This window comes from Peromyscus californicus, unplaced genomic scaffold (assembly GCF_007827085.1).
Source record: "Peromyscus californicus insignis strain IS unplaced genomic scaffold, ASM782708v3 Scaffold_10__1_contigs__length_136768540, whole genome shotgun sequence".
In the NCBI taxonomy this organism is placed as follows: Eukaryota; Metazoa; Chordata; class Mammalia; order Rodentia; family Cricetidae; genus Peromyscus; species Peromyscus californicus.
In genome coordinates this window covers 60,502,378-60,529,554 of record NW_026294391.1, presented here as the reverse complement: position 1 = coordinate 60,529,554, position 27,177 = coordinate 60,502,378, and the positions used below count along the sequence as shown (strand labels likewise).

General features: G+C 40.1%; 1 protein-coding gene and 1 long non-coding RNA gene across 2 annotated transcripts in view; one reads left to right on the top strand and one right to left on the bottom strand.

Moving 5' to 3' along the window:
* Positions 1-5,483, bottom strand: part of LOC128108115 (uncharacterized) — a 33,809-nt gene extending 28,326 nt beyond the window's left edge. Inside the window, exons 1-2 of the long non-coding RNA XR_008217331.1 lie at positions 5,380-5,483; positions 4,820-4,879 (exon numbers count right to left, since the gene is read on the bottom strand). This is a non-coding gene — a long non-coding RNA (uncharacterized LOC128108115). The remainder of the gene's footprint in view (positions 1-4,819; positions 4,880-5,379) is intronic.
* Positions 5,484-5,497: 14 nt separating this feature from the next.
* Abcb7 (ATP binding cassette subfamily B member 7) overlaps positions 5,498-27,177 on the top strand; it is a 162,554-nt gene continuing 140,874 nt past the window's right edge. The window contains exon 1 of the mRNA XM_052734391.1: positions 5,498-5,689. Within this exon, the coding sequence (XP_052590351.1) occupies positions 5,522-5,689 (168 nt within the window). The 5' untranslated portion in view covers positions 5,498-5,521. The remainder of the gene's footprint in view (positions 5,690-27,177) is intronic.

Below are 27,177 nucleotides of genomic sequence, written 5' to 3'. Positions count from 1 at the left end.
CTGTTCCAGGTCCTCTGTGTATATGTTCTGGCTGTAAGCTTGGTGTTTCTTTGGGCAGGGGTGGGGAGGGTGGTGGGTGGTGGTGCGGATTCCTAACAGTGGAAGTGGGTATGTCTCTGACTCTTTTGCCTGCTCTTGGGAACTCTTCATCCTATTGGGTTGCCTTGTCCAGTCTCAATATGAAGGCATTTGCCCAGTCTCATTGTATCTTATTTTATTGTATTTGATTGTTGTCTCTTGGAGGCCTCTTCCTTTTTGAAGGGAAATGGATAGGGAGTGGATCTGGGGGAGAGGGTAGGTGATGGGAACCTGGGAGGAGTGGAGGGAGGGGAAACTGTGGTTCACAGGTATTGTATGAGAGAAGAATCTATTTTTCAATTAAAAAAATAAGAACACGAAGTTGCATAGGTACAGAAGTGGGAGTAAATGAACACAATACATTGTATGAAATTCTCATAGAATTAATAAAAATATTATAAAGAATTCCCCAGCAGGCCCTAAATTTTCAATCCTCCTGCAGTAGCCTAGTGAGTATTTGGGATTGCAGGCCTGTGCCACCAAGCCCAGCTTGAGTAGGAAGATTTTAATGGAAACAGGGCAATGTGGAGAGGCAATGGTGGTGGGGGGTAGATAAGGTGCTCTTAGGAAGCTTTTTTAAGCAGATGACATTTGAGCTGAGACCTGAAGGGCAAGAAAAAGTCATTAACAAATCTGCAGGAGAGATGTTCCAGGCAGAGAGGAAAGCAAGTACAAAAGCCCTGAAGTGAGAATAACTTCTGGCATTTTCAAGTAACAAAAAGATCGTGGTGGTCTTCTCAAAATACACAGTGTTTTCTTTAAATTTAGGAGTAATAAATGAAAAGAGCACCATACATGGAGTCATTAAATCTCAGTGTAGTCTCCATTCCTATTAGCTCTGCAGCCTCTGTCAAGTCTCAACCTGTTTCCTCATGAATATGGGATAAAACTGTTAATAAATAAGACCCATTTTCCAGGGTTGATGTGAAAATTAAATAAGGTATGAAAAAGGTACTTTATAAGTTGCAAAATGCTATCCACAATTAGGTGTAATTATGCATAAAGTATTATCATGTGATCTGTGACTGTAGCAGCTATTTATAGTAGTTTTTATTGTATCTACTTCAGTCTCTTTTAGATGTGTCAAGATGCTGCAGGCCAAGTTGGCCTGTTTGTTGCAATGCTCTTTCTCCATTAATGCACAACTTTTATTTTATGCTATATTCCTAGGTACTATGAAAATTATGATTGGTTTATTTGGTCAATAAATGCTTGCACCTCTAGCTCATTAGAGAGTAGCTACTTGAATATTCCAAGGTTACTTACATTTTTTAAATCACAGAACTTTGCTTAAAATGAAGACCACTGTAAAATACATTCACTACATTTAAATACCTCAAAACCGGGGTTGGAGAGATGGCTCAGTAGTTAAGAGTGTTTATTGCTCTCTCAGAGGACCCAGGTTTAATTCCCAGCACCCATGTCAGGTGACTAACAACCACCTGTAACTCCAGCTCCAGGATCCAATACCCTCTTCTGGCTCCCTCAGGCAGCAGAACTCATGTGCACATACCCAAACCCAGACACAGACACATACTAGACTGATTCTTAAATGAATTATCATTATATGAATAGATCATTGCATCTTTCAGCCCTCACCAGAGAATCTCATCATCTATCTACTTTTTGCAGTAGATAGAGATTAAAACAGAGACACACAACTGGTCAACATGCAGAAAATAAGAGATTGCTGGGCGGTGGTGGCGCACGCCTTTAACCCCAGCACTTGGGAGGCAGAGCCAGGCGGATCTTTGTGAGTTTGAGGCCAGCCTGGTCTACAAATGAGTTCCAGGACAGCCAGAGCTGTAACACAGAGAAACCTTGTCTCAGGGGAGAGGGAGAAGGAGAGGGGAGAGGGGAGAGTGGAGAGGGGAGAGCGGAAAGGGGAGAGGGGGAGGGGAGAGGGGAGCGATGGAGGGGGAGGGGTGGAGAGAGGGGAGGGGGAGGGGAGGGGAGAGAGAGAGAGAGAGAGAGAGAGAGAGAGAGAGAGAGAGAGAGAGAGAGAGAGAGAGAGAGAGAGAAATAGATTGTGGAGTAACCAGCCCTATATGGGATAATCTGTAACACATGCCTTCCTCTATGGGCTCAGGGATGATTGTGAAAGAGGAAAGAACATAGGAGTCAAAGGTGATGGATAACTACGGTGAAACAGTGTCTTCTGGACACAACATATACAATCACAGTGGTTGGGACAACATGCCCGAGTCCTGTGCAAGATCAAGTTAGACAAAATTGCAGCTTGGAGAGCGGAAGTGGCTGCCAAGTCCCACTCCTAATAGAAGAACAACCGGAGACTGTTAGCTGTTTGGGCGGGGGGGCCAGTTTTCTTCGGGTATGCAGTCCTGAGTAGCTACCCATGCTCCAGGACGTGGTCCTAAGCCTTTGTACATACAGACAGCACTAAGTGGACTCGATGGTTTTGAAAAACAAGTACATGAAGTTGGCAGAGAGAAGTGATGGTGGAGGGAATAGGGGAATAGATTAGAGCAAAACCTATTACATGTATGTATTTATGAAATTCTCAATAAAAAAGGAAGAAAAAATAATGAGAGTTTCAAACCAATTCCTGTAGTTTTTTTTCTCATTTCATTTCAGAAGAAAAAAGTTATAAATATAATTTCAAATCTTTTTTTTTTTTTTTTGGTTTTTCGAGACAGCGTTTCTCTGTGTAGCTTTGCGCCTTTCCTGGAACTAACTTCGTAGCCCAGGCTGGCCTCGAACTCACAGAGATCCGCCTGGCTCTGCCTCCCGAGTGCTGGGATTAAAGGCGTGCGCCACCACCGCCCGGCTATAATTTCAAATCTTTAAAGACCTCAAGATTGTAATTTCATATCAATAGTACTTGTACGGATTTGTAGTAAAACTTGAGATCTTGAGATATTATCTACAGTACCAGGTGTATGTATTTCAGAAATCTGAAATCATTCCTGATTAAAATATAGAATTCCACATGGTTTTTGAAAATTTCATTTAGTTTTATGTTTAAAAAGTAGGCAATGGGGAGGGGTGGAGAATTGTTTCAGCAGTTAGGAGCACTTGTTGCTCTTGCAAAGGATTTGGGTTCAATTCCCATGCATGTAGATGGTGATTCACAGCCATTTACAGCTCCACTTTCAGGGGATCTAACCCCTTCTTCTGACCTCCGAAGGCACCAAACACACGTGGTGCAAATACATACATGCAGACCAAACACTCACACATAAAATAAATAAATCCAATAAATAATTTTAAAAAGAAGTAGGCAAAACCTTCTAGTGAACAGAGTAGTTGATGGACAGCCAGATTATCATGGGTTCAGTTTTGATTTTATCTCCATATTCTTCTTTATCTACTAGGAATTTATAAGGACAACCATAGAAAACTCTTACTAAATTTCCAGAATTGCTTAAGATCCAGCAATGGATTATGTGTTTAGACAAACATAAAAATGTAACATATTATTTCATCATATCATGTCTGAGAACCCTCATAAAATATTTATTATATAGGTTCTGATATCTTACAAAAAGTAAGAGCATCATTCAACAATGCTTTATCTGGCTAGAAAAAGTCAATAGCAATATTCATTCCTTACAGAATTCATTGGTAAACTCTAGGATGTCTCTGATATAAACTGCTGATAATACAGAAAGGATGCTGATATTATACTTATGAATGATATCACAGTCATTAATAAAGGAGGTCATTATCAACAACAAGGCAGTAATTTACAAACATCCAATTAGTCATCAAGCCTTGTCCATCCCACCTTCTTACTATATCTCGAATTGATCCATTGCCACTTGGCCTGCTAAGTCTAGGACTTTGTGATTAAACTGTTGCATTAACTCCAGGACTTCAATATGAACCTTTTTCTAATCCAGTGTTTCCACTTAAGCCAGAGTAGTTTAATGGATATACAAGTCTGATCATTTTACTCTCCTGATTAAGCCATTCAATAGCTGCAGTATACAGCATTAATTTCTTAAAATGAAATGGAAGGCCTTTTGCCATCAAGCCTTTCTGTCACTGTGTTTCATCTCCTACTATTTTGTAATACGCTTTCTGGGCCTGAAAGTTTTCTTATGCTTTCTTGCTTTTAATATTGTCATCTTCTTTACATGGGGTCAACCTCTTCCATTTGAAATTCTACTCATTTTCTTCTCCTGAAACCTGGCGTGTGATATGGATCTCAGAACAAAGTAAAGCTATCTGCATGAGCCATACATCTCTTTTGTCTTTCTTCATGCCATCTCTCACTAGTTTATAATGCTCCTGCCGAATTAATTCATAATTACTTGCCTGTCTTGTGTAAAAGGTTTGAAAATGAGCTTGGTGAGGTTGTGCATGCCTTTAATTCCAGCATCTCTGAGGCAATGACAGGCAGACATTGGAATTTGAGGCCAGCCTGGTCTACATAGCAAGTTCCAGGGTATCCAGAGCTTCACATTGAGACCCTGTGCCAGATACACACACACACACACACACACACACACACACACACACACACACACACAGAGAGAGAGAGAGAGAGAGAGAGAGAGAGAGAGAGAGAGAGAGAGAGAGAGGAGTTTTGAGAATGCATTAATGAAATTCTAATTGCCTTCTTGACTCCAGGTTTTCAAGTAACATTTATATTTGGAAATTGTTCCCCAGAAACCTGTAAACATATTTCCATGGTATTTGGTTTGATTATAGTGCTGACAAAATAATACAAACGTGTCTTTAAATATGCACTTTACTATATAACATGTTCACTTACCATCCATCAGCTAATCTAGCAGTTTTTCATTACGAACTCTGAAGAAACCAAAGGGAAGCGCTACAAGGAGATAAATTAATGGAATTAAAAAAGAAATGTGTGTACAGTGAGCACCCAATTGTCCCAACAACAAAAGGCCAAAGGCATATTAGAAAAAAAAACATTTACAAGAAAGGTGGTGACTCTCACTGGTGAAGCGTCCTCCAGTAGAAAGCTTATGTCTCTATCCTAAACGTCAATGCACATGGAAAATGAGAGGTATGCAGGGAGTGGATCATGGCACTGAGTTGGAGACAAGAAATGAATAGAGTGACAAACAAGATAGAGTTGTCACATTTACCAAAACAATACCTGGGGCATAATTATACCAACAAATAATTTGTTATTTATCTGAAATAACATTTAAGTGGGCAATTCTGTATTTTATCTGGCAATGCAAAGAAAAGACAGACAATGGTATTCCGATGTTCTGGACTATGTAAAAAACAAAACAAAAAAACAAAACAAAAAAGAAAGAAAAACAAAGCCCAGCCCTAGGGGAGAAAGAAAAACACCTATACCTAAGCATAGGCATCTTCAGACACAAGCTATTTCCGGTGTCAGACACGAGCTGGGGGGAGGGGAGAGGCAATGAAAGCCGCCGAGTTCAATCCGCCAGTGTCCCACAATCCTCCGCTCTCGGTTCCTCTTTCCTCGCTCAAGATGGCGCTGCTCGCGATACATTCTTGGCGCTGGGCGGCCGCGGCGGCTGCTTTCGAAAAGCACAGACATTCGGCTGTTCTGACCCGGCCTCTAGTCTTTCTCTGCGGCTCAGGCCCGCGGTGGCGGTCACACCAGTGCGGCGCGTCAGGAAGCGCTCGAATATACCAGGTGTGTTGCCATGCGCTTGAAGAGTAGGTGAAGGGCAAGGGAACCTAATAGGGAAAGGGTTGCCCTCGTGACCTGAGGTCAGAGAGAGCGCCTAGAAGAGAGATTGTCAGGGCGAACGCGGAGTAGCAGGAGTGTAGGAAGTTAGGGTTAGTAAGTCGAGGAAAAGAAGAAGAAAACATTTGGGAACAGCAGAGAGTCGGGAGGTTTCAGGCACAGGGCACCTGGAGTACCCAGTGTCTTGTAGGGATTTGCGGGTAGTTTTATAAGTGTGAGAAAGACGGGGCTACTTTCAAAAGTTAGGCACGGAATTTGGTGCTAAAGTGCATGTGGTTCAGATTGTATTAAATTGGAAATAACAATTTCGAGTGCACTTCAAGATGACAGTACGCCACCTATAAACAAGTAGCAAACTGAATTGGTATGCTAACTCCCTTGCTGACAGGCGTGCTCCCTGATAGGCAAAAAAAACCCCACATAATTATCTTTTTCTCCAAAATGTACACCGCTCTAAGATATAAGCTTAATTATCTTTTGCTATGACTATTCAATTATGTTCTTTGTGCACAGATAATGTTGAAAAGCCTTATGACTTTCCCTTAGGAGTGTGGCAGTGGTTATGGTACTTTGGAATACTGGTTTCCATTATTTCATTCTAGAATAGTTTTTTTTTTAAACCGTCTGTAGTACTTGTACTTCAATTTATATTTTTATTTCTCATATACCGACAACGTTTATATTGCCTCCACATATTCATTACTGTAACCTTAACATACCATCATTTTTGTTTGGAAAGCAGTTTCTTAGATTATGATTCTTTGTCAACAAATATATAATGTCTAATATTACAGTCATGAACACCATTTATATAATAGAGGCTAAGAGAAGCATACAGTTATGCCTTTAAGGATTGTGTGGGTTTTTTTAAGACAAGGTCTTACTTTGTAGTCCACTTTGGCCTTGAACTTGTGATCCTCCTGCTTCAGCCTACTGAGTGCTGAGATGTGACAGGCATAAGGTGACAAGGATTGAACAATTTTTAAAATTAAAAATATTTTAAATTGACAGATAATTGTGTATATTTATGGAATGTGGTGTGATATTTGATACATGTATATAAGTAACCAAATTAGAATAATTGGTATAGTTATCATCCCAAACATTTGTTATTAGTATACAGCATAATATTTCAGAGCTGAAAGGAGTCTTACTATTTTGTTATGAAATGTTAGTGGTTAGATCAGCATGTTTTTAGATGAAATTAAGTAATATAGAAAAGAAACTCTAGTGCTTTTTGTATATTAAGGTAAGAATTATCTTGTGAACTTTTGTGTATGTATACACATATTCCCACATGTGTGTGATTATTGGGATGGACTGTAAAATGTATTTTTTTCTGCATTATGCTCTACAACCATAGCCACTAGCTTGATGTGGCCATTAAGATAAAAAATTAATTTCTCAGTTGTGTTAGCCACACTTCAGGTATTCAGTAGCCAGGTGTAGCTGATACCTATTGACAACATAGATAAATAAAAATTCTATTGAACAATGCTGTTTTAAAGAATGTTATATCTAGTCCTTCTAATTTTGCAGATGAGGAAACTAGTCCCAATATTGATGAATGAAAGCCTTCAAGCCTCTTTGTTTATTTATTGCTTTCTTTGTGTCAGGTACTTATGACTAAGACCCTGGTAGGCACTAGGGTCATAGTAAATGTTGACTTGTACAGGTACATACTAATAATGAATAGAATACTATTAATGTTGGGAAACACCTTAAGTGTAAAACTTACTCTTAAAACTAGGGGATTTTATATACTATTTAAACTGTATGGTTCATTATACAGCTACCACTGCACTACGTAATTTCTACTAAAAAGATATATAAATCACTTTGCAGTGCTGAGAATCAAACCCAGGGCCTTTCACAAGCTTGGCAAGCATTATACCACTGAGCTACATCCCCAGTCCATAAATTTAGTATAAATTGGAGTTTATTTCACTGATATTTAAAAGAGTAGAAATTGAGGCATCATGTACTTTGTCAGCACCTTTTAGCATAAAGAGTCCTTATTTGTATTAATCCTGACATTCATCAATACCCTGTGTTCATTTGCTTCTTAAACATCTTTTTGAGACAATTTATGTACCATGTAATTCATCCATTAAAAAGGACATATGAGTAGATTTTACATATTCAGTGATATGTACCACCATTGCTACATTCAGTTTTGCCTTAGAAAGAAACCTGTTACCTTTTGGCTGTCTTCTTTCTATACCTTCTCCCTTCTGACCATCCCTAAGCAACTACTAACTTATGTGTATTCTTTATATATTTGTCTATTCTGGACATTTAATATGAATGGGATTATATGATATGTGGTCTCTTTGTTTGATGGTTTTGTTTCCTTGAGACATTGTCTCATGTAACTCAGGCTGGCTGGCCTTGAAAACTCTCTGTGTAGCCTAGTCTATCTTTGAACTGATTCTTTTTTCTTTCCGCCTCCTGGAATTATAAGGCATGTACTACCACACCTGTCAGTATATGATCTCTTTTGACTGTTTCATTGACTTTTCATGGTTTATTCATATTGTGGCATATGTAAATATTACATTATTTATTATCACCAAATAATGGTTTAGATATACAAGGGTTTTTGTTTTTGTGATTTTTTTTTTTGAAATGGACTTACCAGGTAGCTTTGGCTGGCCTGGAATTTGATATGTAGACTGTTGTCCTTGAGGTCATGGAGGTGCTAAGATTAAAGGCGTTTACTACCACACCTAGCATGATATACAAGATTTTTGTTTATTGTTGTTGTATGCGTGTGGGTCAGAGAACAGTTTTGTGGAATCGGTTCTGTCCTTCCACCTTTACGTGGGATTAAACTCAGGTCCCTTAGGCTTGTATGGCAGGCACTTTATGTGCTGAGCCATCTCTACAGCCCCAAGATTTTTTGGGTTGATTTCACTAAAGCTACAAATATTAATATATAAGTTTTGCATGGACTTAAGTTTTGTTTCTTTTAGATAAACAAACTCCATGTTTCCATACTAATGTAAGAATAGAATTTCCAAATCATATGGTAATCTATGTTTAATCAATTAAGGAATTGCCGTATTGGTGTGTTCTGTTTCTCTGACACCCTTTCTCTTTCTCTCTGCCCCCACTTCAGCCCCCTCTTTCATTTTGGACAGAGTCTCACTATGCATTCCCACCTGGCCTGGAACTTGATGTATAGACCAGTCTGGCCTGGAACTACTGAAATTAAAGGTGTACACCACCAAAAGTGGCTCTTTCTAGTTATTGGAGACAGGATCTTATTTATGTAGCTCAGGCTTGCTTTGAAATACAGATCCTCCTGCCTCAGATTCTTAAGTATTGAGATTTCAGGCTTGAGCCACTACAGAGAGTTTAAAGTCTTTTTCCATCCCCTGGCAGTGCCATGGATCTAACCCAGGGCCTTGTACATACTGGGCAAGCACAACACCACTGAGTCAGTCACACTTTTAGGCCTCATACTAATTTTCAGAGTGTCTGCACATTTTACATTATTACCAGTTCAGTTTTTCCATTCTTACTAAATTTGTTAAGAAGTGATTTTTGGCTCTAGCCATCCCAGTGGGCGTGAAGTGGTATTATATCTTAGTTTTGGTTTGCATTTTCATTATGAATGAGGATATTGAGTATCTTTTCACTTTCTTATTGACTATCTTCTTTGGAGATATACTTATTCATGTCCTTTGCCTGTTGAGAGTTATTGGGCTTTGTTTTGGTGCTAGGGATTAAACTTGGCCTCCCTTATGATAATATACTCTACGACATCTGTCCTAGTTATGGTTTCTATTGCTGTGAAGACACACCATGACCACAGCAACTCTTATAAAGGAAAATATTTAATTGGGAGTGGCTTACAGTTCAGGGGTTTAGTCCATTATCATCATAGCAAGAAGCATGGTGGCACACAGGCAGACATGGTGCTGGAGAAGGAGCTGAGAGTTCTACATCTGGATCCGCAGGCAGCAGGAAAAGAGAGCGACACTGGGCCTGGCTTGAGCTTCTGAAACCTCAAAGCTGTCCCCCCAGTGACACAATTCTCCCAAGAAGGCCACACCTGCTAATAGTGCCACTCCATATGGGCCTATGGGGGCCATTTTCACTCAAACTACAACTTGAGCTATACCTCCTGCTGAGGTTTTTGTTTTTTATTATTAATTTGTAAGTTTTTAAATACACATTTTAGATACAAGTCCCTTACCAGATAGAATATTTACAAATATATTTTTTTAAATTTTTTATTTTTATTTTGCAATACAATTCAGTTCTACATATCAGCCACAGATTCCCTTGTTCTCCCCCCTCCGGCCCCCCTCACCTTCCCCCAGCCCACCCCCCATTCCCACCGCCTCCAGGGCAAAGCCTCCCCCCCCACCCACCCCCCCCCCCCCCCCCCCCCCCCCCCGAGGACTGAGATCAACCTGGTAGACTCAGTCCAGGTAGGTCCAGTCCCTCCTCCCAGGCCGAGCCAAACAATCCTGCATAGGCCCCAGGTTTCAAACAGCCAACTCATGCAATGAGCACAGGACCCGGTCCCACTGCCTGGATGCCTCCCAAACAGATCAAGCCAATCAACTGTCTCACCCATTCAGAGGGCCTGATCCAGTTGGGGGCCCCTCAGCCATTGGTTCATAGTTCATGTATTTCCATTCGTTTGGCTATTTGTCCCTGTGCTTTATCCAACCTTGGTCTCAACAATTCTCGCTCATATAAACCCTCCTCATTCTCGCTAATTGGACTCCCAGAGATCCACTCGGGGCGTAGCCGTGGATCTCTGCATCCAGATCCCTCAGTCATTGGATGGGGTTTCTAGCACGACAATTAGGGTGTTTGGCCATCCCATCACCAGAGTAGGTCAGTTCAGGCTGTCTCTCGACCATTGCCAGCAGTCTGTTGTGTAGGTATCTTTGTGGATTTCTGTGGGCCTCTCTAGCAGTTTGCTTCTTCCTATTCTCATGTGGTCTTCATTTACCATGGTCTCCTATTCCTTGTTCTCCCTCTCTGTTTTTGATCCAGCTGGGATCTCCCGCTCCCCCAAGCTCTCTTTCCCTCAACCCTTGCCCTTCATTACCCCCACTCCCAGGCTGTTCATGTAGATCTCATCCATTTCTCTGTCATTGGGCGATCCCCGTGTCTTTCTTGGGGTCCTGTTTTCCAGGTAGCCTCCCTGGTGATGTGAGTAGCAGTCCAGTCATCCTTGTTCCACATCTAGTATCCTCCTATGAGTGAGTACATACCATGTTTGTCTTTCTGAGTCTGGGTTACCTCACTCAGGATGATTTTTTCTAGATCCATCCATTTGTCTGCAAACCTCATGATGCCATTGTTTTTCTCTGCTGAATAGTATTCTATTGTGTATATGTACCACATTTTGTTTATCCATTCTTCAGTTGAAGGGCACCTAGGTTGTATCCAGGTACTGGCTATTACAAACAATGCTGATATGAACATAGCTGAACAAGTGCTCTTGTAGTGTGGTTGAGCATTCCTTGGGTATATGCCCAAGAGTGGTATAGCTGGATCTTGGGGGAGATGGATTCCCAATTTTCTAAGAAAGCGCCATATTGATTTCCAAAGTAGTTGTACAATCTTGCATTCCCACCAGCAGTGGAGGAGAGTTCCCCTACTTCCACATCCTCTCCAGCATAAGGTGTCTTCAGTGTTTTTGATCTTAACCATTCTGACAGGCATAAGGTGGTATCTCAGAGTTGTTTTGATTTGTGTTTCCCTGATGATTAGGGATGTTGAGCAATTCCTTAAATGTCTTTCAGCCATTTGAGTTTCCTCTGTTGAGAATTCTCTGTTTAGTTCTATAGCCCATTTCTTAATTGGACTGTTGGGCATTTTGATGTCTAATTTCTTGAGTTCCTTATATATTCTGGATATCAGTCCTCTGTCAGATGTGGGGTTGGTGAAGATCTTTTCCCATTCTGTAGGCTGTCGCTTTGCCTTGTTGACCGTATCCTTTGCTCTACAAAAGCTTCTCAGTTTCAAGAGGTCCCATTGATTGATTGTTTCTCTCAGTGTCTGTGCTACTGGAGTTATATTTAGGAAGTGATCTCCTATGCCAATGCATTCAAGATACTTCCTACTTTCTCTTCTAGCAGGTATAGAGTAGCTGGATTTATGTTGAGGTCCTTGATCCACTTGGACTTAAGTTTTATGCACGGTGATAGATATGGATCTATTTGCAGCCTTGTACATGTTGATATCCAGTTATGCCAGCACCATTTGTTGAAGATGCTTTCTTTTTTCCATTGTACACTTTTGGCTTCTTTGTCAAAAATTATGTGTTCATAGGTGTGCGGATTAATGTCAGGGTCTTCAATTCGATTCCATTGGTCCACATGTTGGTTTTTATGCCATTACTAAGCTGTTTTTATTACTGTAGCTCTATAGTAGAGCTTGAAGTCAGGGATCATGATGCCTCCAGAGGTTGTTTTACTGTACAGGATTCTTTTGGCTATCCTGGGTTTTTTGTTTTTCCATATGAAGTTGAGTATTATTCTTTCCAGGTCTGTGAAGAATTGTGTTGGTATTTTGATGGTGATTGCATTGAATCTGTAGATTGTTTTTGGTAAGATTGCCATTTTTACTATGTTAGTCCTGCCTATCCATGAGCATGGGAGATCTTTCTATTTTCTGACATCTTCTTCAATTTCTTTTTTCAGGGACTTAAAGTTCTTGTCATATAAGTCCTTCACTTGCTTGGTTAGTGTTACCCCAAGGTATTTTATATCATTTGTGGCTATTGTAAAGGGTGATGTATCTCTGATTTCCTTCTCCGCTTCTTTGTCCATTGTACATAGGAGGGCTACTGATTTTTTTGAGTTGATCTTGTATCCTGCTATGTTGCTGAAGGTGTTTATAAGCTGTATCAGTTCCTTGGTGGAATCTTTGGGGTCGCTCAAGTATACTATCATGTCATCTGCAAATAGGGAAAGCTTGACTTCTTCCTTTCCAATTTGTATCCCCTTAATCTCCTTATGTTGTCTTATTGCTCTGGCTAGAACTTCAAGTACTATATTGCATAAGTATGGGGAGAGCGGACAGCCTTGCCTCGTTCCTGATTTTAGTGGAATTGCTTTGATTTTCTCTCCATTTAATTTGATGTTGGCTGTTGGCTTGCTGTAAATTGCCTTTATAATGTTTAGGTATGTTCCCTGTATTCCTGATCGCTCCAAGACCTTTATCATGAAGGGGTGTTGAATTTTGTCAAAGGCCTTTTCTGCATCTAGTGAGATGATCATGTTTTTTTCTTTGAGTTTGTTTATATGGTGTATTACATTGACGGACTTACATATGTTGAACCACCCTTGCATCCCTGGAATGAAGCCTACTTGATCATGGTGGATAATTGTTTTGATGTGTTCTTGGAGTCTGTTTGCCAGTATTTTATTGAGTATTTTTGCATCAATGTTCATGAGGGAGATCGGTCTGTAGTTCTTTTTCTTTGTTGTATCCTCATTTGGTTTAGGAATTAGGATAATTGTAGCCTCATAGAAGGAGTTTGGTAATGTTCCTTCTGTTTCTATTGTGTGGAACAATTTAGAGAGTATTGGTATTAACTCTTCTTTGAAGATCTGGTAGAATTCTGCGCTGAAACCATCTGGTCCTGGGCTTTTTTGGTTGGGAGACTTTTAATGACTGTTTGTATTTTGTTAGGGGTTATTGGACTATTTAGATAGTTTATCTGGCCTTGATTTAACTTAGGTATGTGGTACCTATCCAGAAAATTATCCATTTCTTTTAGGTTTTCCAGTTTTGTGGAGTAGAGATTTTTGAAGTATGACCTGATGATTCTCTGGATTTCCTCAATGTCTGTTGTTATGTCCCCCTTTTCATTTCTGATTTTGTTGATTTGGATGCTCTCTCTATGTCTTTTGGTTAGTTTGGATAAGGGCTTGTCTATCTTGTTGATTTTCTCAAAGAACCAACTCTGTTTCATTAATTTTTTGTATTGTTCTCTTTGTTTCTATTTTATTGATTTCAGCTCTCACTTTGATAATTTCCTGGCATCTATTTTTCATGGGAGACTTTGCTTCTTCTTGTTCTAGAGCTTTCGGGTGTGCTGTTAAGTCACTAGTGTGAGATTTCTCCAACTTATTTATGTGGGCATTTAGTGCTATGAATTTCCCTCTTAGTACTGCTTTCATAGTGTCCCATAGGTTTGGATATGTGGTGTCTTCATTTTCGTTGATCTCTAGGAAGTCTTTAATTTCTTTGTTTATTTCTTCCTTAACCCATTGGTGATTCAGTTGAGTATTATTCAGTTTCCATGAGATTGTAGGTTTTCAGTAGTTTTTGTTGTTGTTGAAATCCAACTTTAGACCATGGTGGTCTGATAGAACACAGGAGGTTATTCCAATTGTTTTGTATCTGTTGAGATTTGTTTTGTGGCCAAGTACGTGGTCGATTTTAGAGAAGGCTCCATGGGGTGCTGAGAAGAAGGTATATTCTTTTTTGTTAGGATGGAATGTTCTGTAGATAGCAATTAAGTACATTTGAGTCATGACATCAGTTAAGTCCTTTCTTTCTCTGTTAAGTTTCGATTTGGGAGATCTGTCCAGTGGTGAAAGTGGGATATTGAGGTCTCCCACTATTAATGTGTGGTGTTTTATATGTGATTTAAGCTTTAGTAATGTTTCTTTTACATATGTGGGTGCCCTTGTGTCTGGGGCATAAATGTTCAGAATTGAGACTTCATCTTGGTGGATCTTTCCTGTGATGAGTATGTAATGCCCTTCTTGATCTCTTTTGATTGATTTTAGTTTGAAGTCTATTTTGCTGGATATCAGGATGGCTACACCCGCTTGATTCTTAAGACCGTTTGATTGGAAAGTCTTTTCCCAGCCTTTAATTCTTAGGTAGTGTCTATCTTTGAATTTGAGATGTGTTTCTTGTATGCAGCAGAAAGATGGGTCCTGCTTTCGTATCCATTCTGTAAGCCTATGTCTTTTTATAGGTGAATTAAGTCCATTGATATTGAGGGATATTAATGACCAGTGATTGTTCATTCCTGTTATTTTTTGGTGGTGATGTGTGTGTACTTCTCTTTGTTGGGGTTTACTGCTGTGGCTTTATCTGTTGCCTGTGTTTTTGAGGGTGTATCTGACTTCCTTAGGTTGGAGTTTTCCTTGTAGTGCTTTCTGTAGGGCTGGGTTTGTGGATAAGTATTGTTTAAATCTGGCTTTGTCATGGAATGTTTTATTCGCTCCATCTATGGTGATTGAAAGTTTTGCTGGGTATATTAGTCTAGGCTGGCATCCATGGTCTCTTAGTGTCTGCATTACATCTGTCCAGGTCCTTCTGGCTTTCAAAGTCTCTATTGAGAAATCGGGTGTTATTCTGATGGGTTTGCCTTTATAAGTCACTTGGCCTTTTTCCTTTGCTGCTCTTAATATTCTTTCTTTATTCTGTACATTTAGTTGTTTAATTATTATGGGGCGAGGGGACTTTTTTTTTGGGTCTACTCTGTTTGGTGTTCTATAGGCTTCTTGTATCTTCATAGGCATTTCCTTCTTTAAGTTGGGAAAGTTTTGTTCTATGATCTTATTGAATATATTTTCTGTGCTCTTGAGTTGGTATTCTTCTCCTTCTTCTACCCCTATTATTCGTAGGTTTGGTCTTTTCCTGGTGTCCCAAATTTCTTGGACATTTTAGTTCATGACTTTGTTGGCTTTAGTGTTTTCTTTGACTGATGAATCTATTTCTTCTACCGTATCTTCAACACCAGAGATCCTCTCTTCCATCTCTTGCATTCTGTTGGTTATACTTGCATCTGAAGTTCCTGATCGTTTACTCAGATTTTCTATTTTCAGCATTCCCTCTGTTTGTGTCTTCTTCATTTTTTCTATTTCCCTTTTCAGGTCTTGGACTGTTTCCTTCATTTGTTTCATTGCTTTTTCTTGATTTTCTTTCAGTACTTTTTTGTTTTCTTTCAGGACTTTATTGATTTCTTCTAATTTGTTTGCCCTTTCCTCTAGTTGTTTACAGCGTTCTTCCCATTTTTTTGTCTTTTCCTCTACACAAGCCTCTACCTTCTTCATGATGTCATTCATAAGGCTGTTTTCTTCTGCTTCTTCCAATTTCTGATGTTCAGGTCTAGGTGTTGGGAGGAGGGCTAGGTCCTGGTGATGCTGTATTGCTATTCATTTTGTTGTATGTGTTTCTGCCTTGACGTCTGCCCATCTCCTTGTGGTTTGTTCTTGGCCTTATCCGTACACTTGGTTCAGACATAGCTGACAGATTCAGGAAGTCTCTCTCTGTTGTCCAGATGGGAGCTCTCTTGTCCAAATGGAAACTCAGGGGCAGGATGGGAGCTCTTGTCCAGAAGGGAAGTCTGGGGCAGGATGAGAGCTCTTCTCTCTCTCTCTCTCTCTCTCTCTCTCTCTCTCTCTCTCTCTCTCTCTCTCTCTCTCTCTCTCCTCCAGAAGGGAAGTCTGGGGCAAGATGGGAGCTGGGGGCCGGCCTCTACGTCTCAGGAAGAGGCTGGGGGCTCGGGCGGATGGGCGTGGGGGCAGGGCGTGGAGATTGCAGGGTCTGCCGGTGGTCTTGGAGAGGGGAATCCTTCCCGATGGGGCTAGCAGGGAACCTGCCTGGTGGCCAGAACCTGGGGCCAACTTGGGCAGGTCTTCCCTGGAGTGGCTGGTGCCCAGGGATGGGGTCCGGGGCAAGCAAGGGCACTCACCTGTTCTCCAGAAGGGAAGTCCGGGCTGCAAATATTTTTTTTTCTTATTTGTGGGCCTTCTTTTTAGTGGTATACCATTATGAAAGTTTTACATTTTCACATGTGGTATGTGCAAGACCCTGGGGTTCATTCCCAGCATAACCCCTCCCCCAAAATCTTTTGATTCTGTGACATAAAATTTAAAAATTGTTTTTCTTGATTATACTTTTGGCGTTGTGTCCAGGAGTCTGTTAACTTAATCTGAGGTCATGAAGATTTATCTACATGTTCTTTTTTTTCTTAAGAATTTTATGAGTTTATTTTAGTAAGATGCAGAAACATCCATGTATACTTTGAGTTCCTTTACCCCCTCTCTGTTGCATTTTATACATTTTAAGTGTTACATTCTTAATGATATTTTATCATAATTATTAATTTATATAATTTTGTATTTTAGGTTTTTGTAAAAGGGGGTTTCATGTAGCCCAGGCTATCCTCAAACTCAACTATGCAGTTCAAGGATGATCTTGAACTTCTGATCCTTCCACCAGTGTCTCCCTAGTGTTGGGATTATAGGTATGTGCCGCCCCATCTAGGTTATTCAGTTCTGGGTATCCAAATCAGGGCTTTGCACATGATAAGCACACACTCTTACAAACTGTAGCACAGCTCCATTCAGTCCATAATTTTATGTTCTTGAAAGAAGATATGAGAAATAGGGAGGGCCAATATATATCTATACCTTTTGTTACATAACCTTACTTATCATTTCTTTTTTAAATAATAAAATATAATAAGAAAAAACAAAAATGAACCCATTGGAATAGGACAAAACACAAACAAAAGGAAAAGAGCACAAGGCACAAGAAACAGAGACCCATATGGTGATATTTTATTTGTATTAAAATGTTATTTGTAGGTTAATAAATAAAGTTGCCCGGGGGTCAGAGCTATTAGCAAGCCATAGGAAAGCAGGGCAGTGGTGGCGTACGCTTGTAATTCCAGCACTTGGTAGGCAGAGCTGGGTAAGTCTCTGTGTGTTCAGGGATACAGCCATTATTGGATACACATGCCTTTAATCTCAATACCAATCATGGAAAACCTGGAGGCCTATACAGACAGGCCGTGAGGAGGCGGTCATGTGGTTGGGTTTACAACCAATGAGAAGGCAGGACAGGAACTCTATATAAAGACTTTAACAGAGGGGTAGCTCTGGTTCGGAGAGGTAGGACCACCGCAGGAGGAAGGGTAAGGTTTTAGCTCTTAGCTCTGACCTCTTGGCTTTCTTCTTTGCATTGGTTCTGTGTTTCTTACTTAATAAGAAGGTTGGATACATCTACAGATCCACTTGTTTGTATATTCATGAATCCCATAAAAACACTAAACTAGAAGTCATAATATATATGCAAAGGACCTGTAGGGTACAAAGAGAGAAGAATGTCCTGACATGATGTTATGAGACAAGGAACCTCCAAAGATGCCTTTGAGTTCATTTTCTGTTGGTCATCTACTGCTGGACATGTAGCCTACCCTTAAGAGTAGTTAGTTTTTCCCTTAGAGAAAATTTGTCATTTGCAGGTGGTTTTCAATTGGAGATTGCTTCTGGGTTAGGGATGGGGGCATGTGTCCATTTCTCCTTTCAGATCTAGGACCCCTTTTGGTGCAGACCCATGCAGGCCCTGTGCATGCTGCCTCAGTCTCTGTGAGATCATATGTGCGTCTATCATGTTGATTCAGAGGGCCTTGTTTTCTTGGTGTCCTCCATTCTCTCTGACTCTTACACTCTTTCTCTTTCCTCTTTCACAGGGTTCCCTGAGCCCTGAGGGGAGTGAGTCCATGGAGACATCCCATTTAGGACTAAGTATTTCAAGGTCTCTCACACTCTGCATATGTCTGGCTGTGGTTCCCATCTTCTGCAGGAGGAAGCTTCTCTGATGATGGCTGAGCAAGGCACTGATCTATGAGTATAGCAGAATGTCATTAGGAATCATGTTCCTTCAGCAGAACAGTAATACCTGGTTTTCCCCTAGGTCCCTGGGCTATCTGGCCTCTGGTTCTTGGTCACCCAAGCAGTATTGCATAGGGGTTCCATCTTATGGAGTGGGCCTTAAATCAAATCAGATATTGGTTACTCCCACAAGCTTTGTGCCACTATTGAACTAGTATATCTTGCTGGCCTTGGTGTTTATGTTTCTCTTTTGTTAGCATGCAGAGTTCCTTCCTGTAACAAAGATGCTAGTAGGCAGGGGTGATGGTTCTATGTGGGCACCAGCTAGACTTCATGTTCAATGAGTTGGGTAGATGTTATCTTCAGTAATGGGGCCTTGATGTCAGTTTGTGGAAAACAACCTATAGTTTTGGCAATCGCCTGGGTTGTTTGGGGATTCCCATGAGACCCCCTTGGCCAATAACTCCATTTGATGTAACCTAATTCTGGGACTGGAAGCTTCATTTGGTAACAGGAGATGCTCAGTTTGGACTCTTTCCACCATTATTTGGTAATTTCATTTAGATTCCCTTCATATATGTATATATTTTAAGAAGCTTCTACTGTATTAAGTTTCCATACTACCCTCCAAATGGCTGCTAATTTTAACTACTTTCCCTTTATTCCCTCCCTTCTCTCCCTCTTCCCTCACTCTCTCCACTTGATCCTCCCTTTCTAGTCCCCCCCACATCCATATCTGTTCTGTTTCCCTTTCCTAGTGAGATCTATGTGTCCTCTTTTAGTCCCTTACTTTACACCTAACCTCTGTAGTTCTCCAAATTGTATCTTGGTTATCATTGACTTAACAGCTAACATCCTCATATAAGTGAATACAGTCCATATTTGTCTTTTGGGTCTGACCCCCACTTACTCAGGATGATTTTTTTTCTAGTTCCATCCATTTGCCTGTGAACTTTATGATTTCATTTTCAAAATGGATTAGTAATACTCCATTGTGTAAGTGTATCACTTTTTTTTAAATCCACTCATCTGTTGAGGGACATTTAAGCTGTTTCCAGTTTCAGGCTATTACGAATAGAGCAACAGTGAATGAACATGGTTGAGAAAGTATCTCTGTGGTAGGATAAAGTATCCTTGCGTATACGACCAAGAGTGGTGTAGCTGGGCAGTGTTCCTTCTATTCCTATTTTGTGGAATAATTTGAGGGGTATTGACATTAACTCTTCTTTGAAAGTCTGATAGAATTCTGTAATAAAAACCTTTGATGCTGGACTCTTTTTGGTTTGAAGATTACTGCTTCTATTTTTCCTAGGGGTTATAGGCCTGTTTAAATTGCTTATCTGGTCTTGATTTTACTTTCATAGGTGGTACTTATGGAGAAAATTATTCATTTCTTTTAGATTTTCCAGTTTTGTAGAGTAGAGGTTTTTAAAGTATGTCCTCGTGATTCTTTGGATTTCCTGGGTGTCTGTTGTCATGCCCCCCTTTTCATTTCTAATTTTGTTAATTTGGATCTTTTTCTCTCTGCCTTTTAGTTAATTTGGATAAAGGTTTGTCAATCTTACTGATTTTCTCAAAGAACCAACTCTTTGTTTCATTGATTCTTTCAATCTTACTGATTTTCTCAAAGAACCAACTCTTTGTTTCATTGATTCTTTGTATAGTTTTATTTATTTATTTATTTGTTTGTTTGTTTGTTTATATTTTGATTTCAGTCCTGAGTTTGATTATTTCTTTTTCTTTTTAAAAATAATTTACTTACTTTTTACTTTATGTGCATTGGTGTTTGCATGCATGTCACTGTGAGGGTATCGGATCCCCTATAACTGGAGTTATGAGCTGCCATGTGGTTGCTAGGAATTGAACCCAGGTCCTCTGGAAGAGCAGCCAGTGCTCTTAACCACTGCCCATCTCTCCAGCCCCATAGTTTATTTCTTGTTATCTACTCCTTTTGTGTGTGATTTCTTCTTTTTGTTCTAGGTCTTTCAGTTGTGCCATTAAGTTATTAGTATGAAATCTCTCCAAGTTTTTCATGTAGGCACTTAGTGCTATGAACTTGCATCTTAGAACTGCCTTCATTGTGTCTCATAAGTTTGGGTATGTTGTGTTTTCATTTTCATTGAATTTTAGAAAGTCTTTAATTTTATTCTTAATTGCTGTCTTAACCCATTTTTTTTTTTTTTTTGGTTTTTCGAGACAGGGTTTCTCTGTGTAGCTTTGCGCCTTTCCTGGAACTCACTTGGTAGCCCAGGCTGGCCTCGAACTCACAGAGATCCGCCTGGCTCTGCCTCCCGAGTGCTGGGATTAAAGGCGTGCGCCACCACCGCCCGGCTTAACCCATTTTTTAATTCAGTAGTAAATTGTTTAGTTACCATGAGTTTGTAAGATTTATGTTGTTTCTGTTGTTGTTGCTTTCTAGCTTTAATCCATAGTGGTCAGATAGGATGCAGGGGGTTATTTCAGTTTTCTTGTATTTGTTGAGACTTGTGTTGTATCTGAGTGGTCATTTTTGGAGAAAGTTCTGTGTGGTGCTGAGAAGAAGATATATGTCTTTTGTGTTTGGGTGAAATGTTCTATAGATATCTGTTAGGTCCACTTGGTTTCTAAGTTCAGTTAGCTCCAGCATTTCTCTGTTTAGTTTTTGTTTGGATGACCTGTCCATTGGCAAGAGTGGGATATTGGAGTCTGCCACTATCAATGGGTGAGGGTCAATGTGTGATTTAAGCTTTAGTAATGTTTCCCTTACAAATGTGGGTGCCCTTGTGTTTGGGGTATAGGTGTTAAGAATTGCAATGTCTTCTGGGTGTCATTTGCCTCTGAGCATGCTGTATCCTTCCCTATCTCTTCTGATTAGTTTTGGTTTGAAGTCTATTTTGTCAGATATTAAAATAGCTATGCCAGCTTGCTTCTTAGGTACATTTGCTTGGAATATCTTTTTCCATTCTTTTACCCTGAAGTGATGTCTATCCTTGATGTTAAGGTCTGTTTCTTGGATGCAGCAGAAGGATGGATCCTGTTTTCGCATCTATTCTGTTAGTCTGTGTCTTCTTATTAGCAATTTGAGACTATTGGTGTTGAGAGATAATCAATGAGTAGTGCTTGTTGATTTCTGTTGTTGTTGTTGTTGCTCTCTCTCTCTCTCTCTCTCTCTCTCTCTCTCTCTCTCTCTCTCTCTCTCTCTCTCTGTGTGTGTGTGTGTGTGTGTGTGTGTGTATTTCCCTTTCTTTGATTTGCTGGTCTGGAATTATTTATTCCTTGTGTTTTTTTGGGGGGATGTGTGTGGTTAACCTCTTTAGGTTAGAGTTTTCCTTCTGGGACCTTCTGTAGGGCTGGATTTGCAGATAGATATTGCTTAAATTTGCTTCTGTCATGGAATGTTTTTATTTTCTCCATCTATTTTGATTGAACATTTTGCTGGGTTTAGTAGTCTGGGCTAGCATCTGTAGTCTTTTAGAGTCTGTGGAATATCTCTCCAAGTCCATTTGGCTTTTAGAGTCTCCATTTATCATTCAGATATTATTCTAGTAGGTCTGCCTTTATATGCTGCTTGGTCTTTTCTCTTTGTAGCTTTTAATACTCTTTCTTTGTTCTGTACATTTAGTGTTTTAATTATTGTGTGTTGAGGGGACTTTCTGTTCTGATTCAGTCTGTTTGGTGTTCTCTATGCTGCTTGTTTATTGATAGGCATCCCCTTCTTTAGGTTAGGGAAATTTTCGGGTTTTTAAAAAAATATTTATTTTTCCATTTTATTGAAATTAGATTCTTTTCTTATACTGTATATTCTGATTAGAGTTTCTACTCCTTATACTCCTTGCAGTTCCTCCCCACCTCCCATCCCATCCGAATCCACTCCCTTTCTGTCTCTCATAGTAAAGAGCTAGGCTTCTAAGAGATAGTAAAACATACCAAAATAAAATAAAACAAAAGCCACCATATAGAAGCTGGACAAGGCAAACCAACAGAAAGAAAAGAGCCCAAGATAAGGCACAAGTATCAGAGACCCACTCATTTCCACACATAGGAGTCCCATAAAAATATTGAAAGCTATAAAATGTACACAGAGGACCTGGTACAGATCCATATGAGCCCTGTGCTTGCTACTTCAGTATCTGTGAGTTCATATGAGCTTCGCTTAGTCGATTTAGAGGGACTTGTTCTCTGGTGTCCTCCATCCACTCTGACTCTTACACTCTTTCTGCCTCTTCTTTTGTGGGGTTCCCTGAGCTCTGAGTGGAGGGAGGGATATGATGGAGACATCCCATTTAGAGCTGTGTATCCCAAAATGTCTCTCTGTATCTCTCTCTATCTCTGTCTCTGTCTCTCTTTCTCTCTGTCTCTCTGTCTCTGTCTCTGTCTCTTTCTCTCTCTCTCTGAGTAATGTCTGGTTGTGGGTCTCTCTATTTGATCCCATCCGCTGCAGAAGGAAGTTTCTCTGATGATGGCTGAATAAAGGCACTGATTTATGAGTATAGTAGAATATAATTAGGTATAGAGGAAGGGACTGGGGGGACTCATGGATCTCTCTGAGAGGGGGAAATAGATTAGATTTGATGGGTGGACTGGGGGCAGGGGTGGGGGATAGGAACAGGAGAATTAGGTGTGGAGGGTGAGGGGAAGTGGGGATGAGGAAGGGAGACAGCTAGAATTGTAGGGCATTTGAGGAGTGGTATGGAAACCTAGTGCAATGGAAACTTTTTAAAATATATGAAGGTGATCCTAATGAAGTCTCCAAATAATGGGGGAGACAGAGTCCCAACTGGCCATCTCTTGTCACCAAATGAAGATTCCAGTACCGGTACTGGGTTACATCCAGTTGAGTCGTTGGCCAAAGGGGTCCCATGAAAATCCCCAAACAACCCATGCTCTTGCCAAGACAATAGATTGCTCTCTACAAACTGACAGCAAGCCCCAATTGAACCTACACAACTCATTGAACATGGAGAGGGTGAGCTGGTGCCTACATAGAACACTTACCCCTATGCCCTAGTATCTTTGGTATGGGAAGGTACTCTGCAGGCTACCAAAAGAGAAATGTAAACGCCAACCCAGCCACAAAAATCTTTGATCTACAATGCTATCTTCCCAGTAAAATATGCTAGGGCAATGGTGTCACAAAGCTTGTGGGAGTAACCAACCAAAGTTTGATTTGACTTAAGGCCCACTCCACAAGATAGAACACATACCTGATACTGCTTGGATTGCCAAGAACTAAGAACCAGTAGATAGCCCAGAGACCTAAGGTAAAACCAAGTGTTACTGGTCTTAAAAAAAAATAGAGAAATTTTCTTCTATGATGTTATTGTTGAAAATATTTTCTGTTCTTTTGGCCTGGATTTTTTCTCCTTCTAATCCTGTTATTTCTAGATTTCATCTTTTCATAGTGTTCTAGATTTCCTGGATGTCTTGTGTCAGGAATGTTTTAGATTTAACATTTTCTTTGACTTATGTTTCCATTTCTTCTGTCATATCTTCAAAGGCTGAGATTCTCTCTTCTCTCTCTTGTATTTTGTTGGTGAGGCTTGTCTCTGAGGTTCCTGTTTTAAAATAAAAAATGAAGTTCAAGTTTTAAAATATTTCATTTCTATATTTCCCTCAGTTTGGGTTCCCTTTATTGATTTTAGCTCTATTTTCAGGTCCTCCCACTGTTTGTTTGTGTTTTCATAGATTTCTTTAAGGGATTTATTCATTGTCTTATTAAGGACTGCCATCATATTCATAAAGACTATTTTAAGGTCATTGTCATGAACTTCTGTTATGTTGTAATACTCAATGTCTACTTTGGTAGGGTTTCTGGGCCCTAGTGGAGACATGTTGTCTTGGCTGTTATTCATTTTGTTTTTATGATGGCATCTAGGTATCTGGGTTTGGGAAGATTTTAATTCTAGGATGTGCTTAATCCCCAGGAAAGGGACAGAGATTGAGAAGAGGCTTCAGCAAGTGATCTGCTACAGAGTTGGGTATGAGACTGAAGGATTGCATTTGGAGGAGAGGAGCAAGAGGCAAAGATCTGCAGTTAGCTTACCTGCTTCTTTGGCCTGTGAGGCTGGCATATTCCCAGGGAATGCTCACTTATCATTTCTATCTTCACTTGTTCTTGTGTATTTGAGTTACTATCTGTAGTTATTTCCCAATCCCAATAGAGCTGTACTCTCACTCACTTATTTCCTTTGTGATGTCATTTACAAATAAATTGTTTATATGCTACAATTTTAACAATATAGTACATAAATATGCCAGTAATTTTAGAGTTGCCTGTAGCTAGAGTTTTCCTGCCTGGCCCACAATCAGGACAAATCTCTCTCACCTGCCAGTCCCACAGCCACTCAGACCCAACCAAGTAAACACAGAGACTTATATTGGTTACAAACTGTATGGCCGTGGCAGGCTTCTTGCTAACTGTTCTTATAGCTTAAATTAATCCATTTCTATAAATCTATACCTTGCCACGTAGCTCGTGGCTTACTGGCATCTTCACATGCTGTTTGTCATCGTGGTGACTGGTAGTGTCTCTCTGACTCAGCCTTCCACTTCCCAGCTTTATTCTCCTCCTTGTCCCGCCTATACTTCCTGCCTAGCCAATGGCCAATCAGTGATTTATTTATTGACCAATCAGCAACACACTTGACATACAGACCATCCCACAGCAGTTGCCTTTTACATCAAATTAAATATGCAAGCTGAAAAATTATGCATTTGTCCTTTATAATTATATAATTACCTTTCCTGATACTCTGGTCTTTTATGTGTGTATAAATCTGAATTATTATTGAGGTCACCTTTTTTCTGTTCTGAGAACTTCCCTCAGTTGTTCTTTTGTGAATGGTTCTTTACTAACTAGTTTTCCCGGTTTTTACTCCTTTGGGAATATCTTTATTTCACTTCAGGCTTTGAATAGTATCTTTATGTGATAGCTTTTTTCCCTCTTTAAGAATATTTGTATATGTTAACTTACTGTGTGCTGTTTCCTCTTTTTTTGTTTTTGCTAAGAAATCTGCTCTCAATGGAAGGGGCGGTGGGGGTGTGTGTGGTGGTGGGGGGGGTGGGGTGTTGGTGGGGTGTTGGTGTATGTTCCTGTGTTAGGAAGAAGTCTTTGAAGAATTTCACCTTGTTTTTGGCTTTTAGTATAGGTGTCTGAGGATCTTTTTGTGTTTTTTCTACTTTCTAAGCATCTTGAATGTGTGTATTGCCATGGTTGTTAATGAACTTTGGAAGTTTTCAGTCATCTTTCATCAAATGGTTTTTCTTCTACTTTCTACCCTTTTTCTGGTATAATATATATTGGCATGCTTAATAATAGCCTATACTTTTCTTGATTTCTGTCTGTTTTGCATCACTCTTGTTTTCTGTTACTCAGATTGTGTAATCTCTGTTCATCTGTCTTTACAATCGCTAAATCTTCTGCTGTTTCAAATATACCATTTAGCTCCACTAATAAATTCTTTAGTTATTACACTTTTCAACTCCAGTATTTCTGGTCCTTTAAAAAACAGTTTATTAGCTGGACATGGTGCCATACGCCTTTAATCCTAGTGCTCGGGAGACAGAGGTGGGAGTTGGAGGCCAGCCTGGTCCACAGAAGAAGTTCCAGGACAGTCAGGGCTACACAGAAACCCTGTCTCCAAAAACCAAAAACCTCCTAACCAAACCAAACCAAACCAAAAAATGATTTATTGATATTCTCTGACAAGATACTGTCATGATATCTTTCTTTACTTTTGCAAGGCTTTCGCCTTTGAACATATTTATAACTACTGTTTTGAACGCTTTTTCTTTCAAATCTTATAATGTCTCTTTACATCCATAGACATTTCCTTTTGACTGCTTTTTTCCAGGTCACATTTTACTGGTTCTTATCATGTGCCATGTTTTTTTTTTGGAAGCAAGACATGTTAGATAATATTTAACAGCAATTCTGTGTACTGGTCTCCTCCTTCCTGGAGCCTGTTATTTGCTTATTTGTTTAGAGACTAGTGAGCTATTTTAGTACTATTTCTGCCTTATTTCTGCACTCCTCTGTTAACCCTCTTACTTTGCTTCTCAGGAGGCACGGTCTTTTGTGTGCTTGTAGTCGGCCTGGGATGGTAATGGTCTGGGCAGGGATCTCTTTGTCTCTTGCCCAGTTACCTATAGTAATTGCTGCCGGATCACACTATTGTTTTCACCATGCCCTGGGGCATAATAAATTGTTGTACATACTCAAAACTGCGTTCTTTTGAAGAGATGATTGCTAAGGTTAGTGTTTGAGACTTTTTTCCTGACTCCTGGCAGGTCCCTTCTGGTTGTCTCACTCCTTAGGTTTTTGTTTTTCTCAGGCACACCAGCTTAACCTACAGTTTTGTTTCTGAGCTATAATTCTGCCAATCCCTTCCAAATTAGTTGTCTTTGCTTTTAAGGCAACATTTCATCTCAAATGTTTTTATGTCTAGTTGCAAATGTAGTCAATCATATTTTTTGAAAAAGATTTGTTTCTTTTATATTAGCTCTGTGTGTGGGTGGGTGGGTGTAGGTGTGCGCGTATGTGACTGCAGGTGACTGCAGGTGCCTGCAGAGCCAGAGGAGTCCTCCTCCTTGAGCTGGACTCACAGGAACTTGTGAGCCTCCTGATATAGGTGCTAGGAATTTGAACTCAGCTCCTCTGGAAGAGCAGTATGTAATCTTAACCCCTGAACTATTTCTCCATCCAGTGAAGTCAGTTATTACTCCTAACAAAATCTCCCAGGCACAGCCTGAAGCTGGAGGGGGCAGCGGTCCACCTGTGAGTGATGGCCTCACCAATTTGGGAGTTGAATGGTAGGTGGAAGAAGTGCAAGCAGT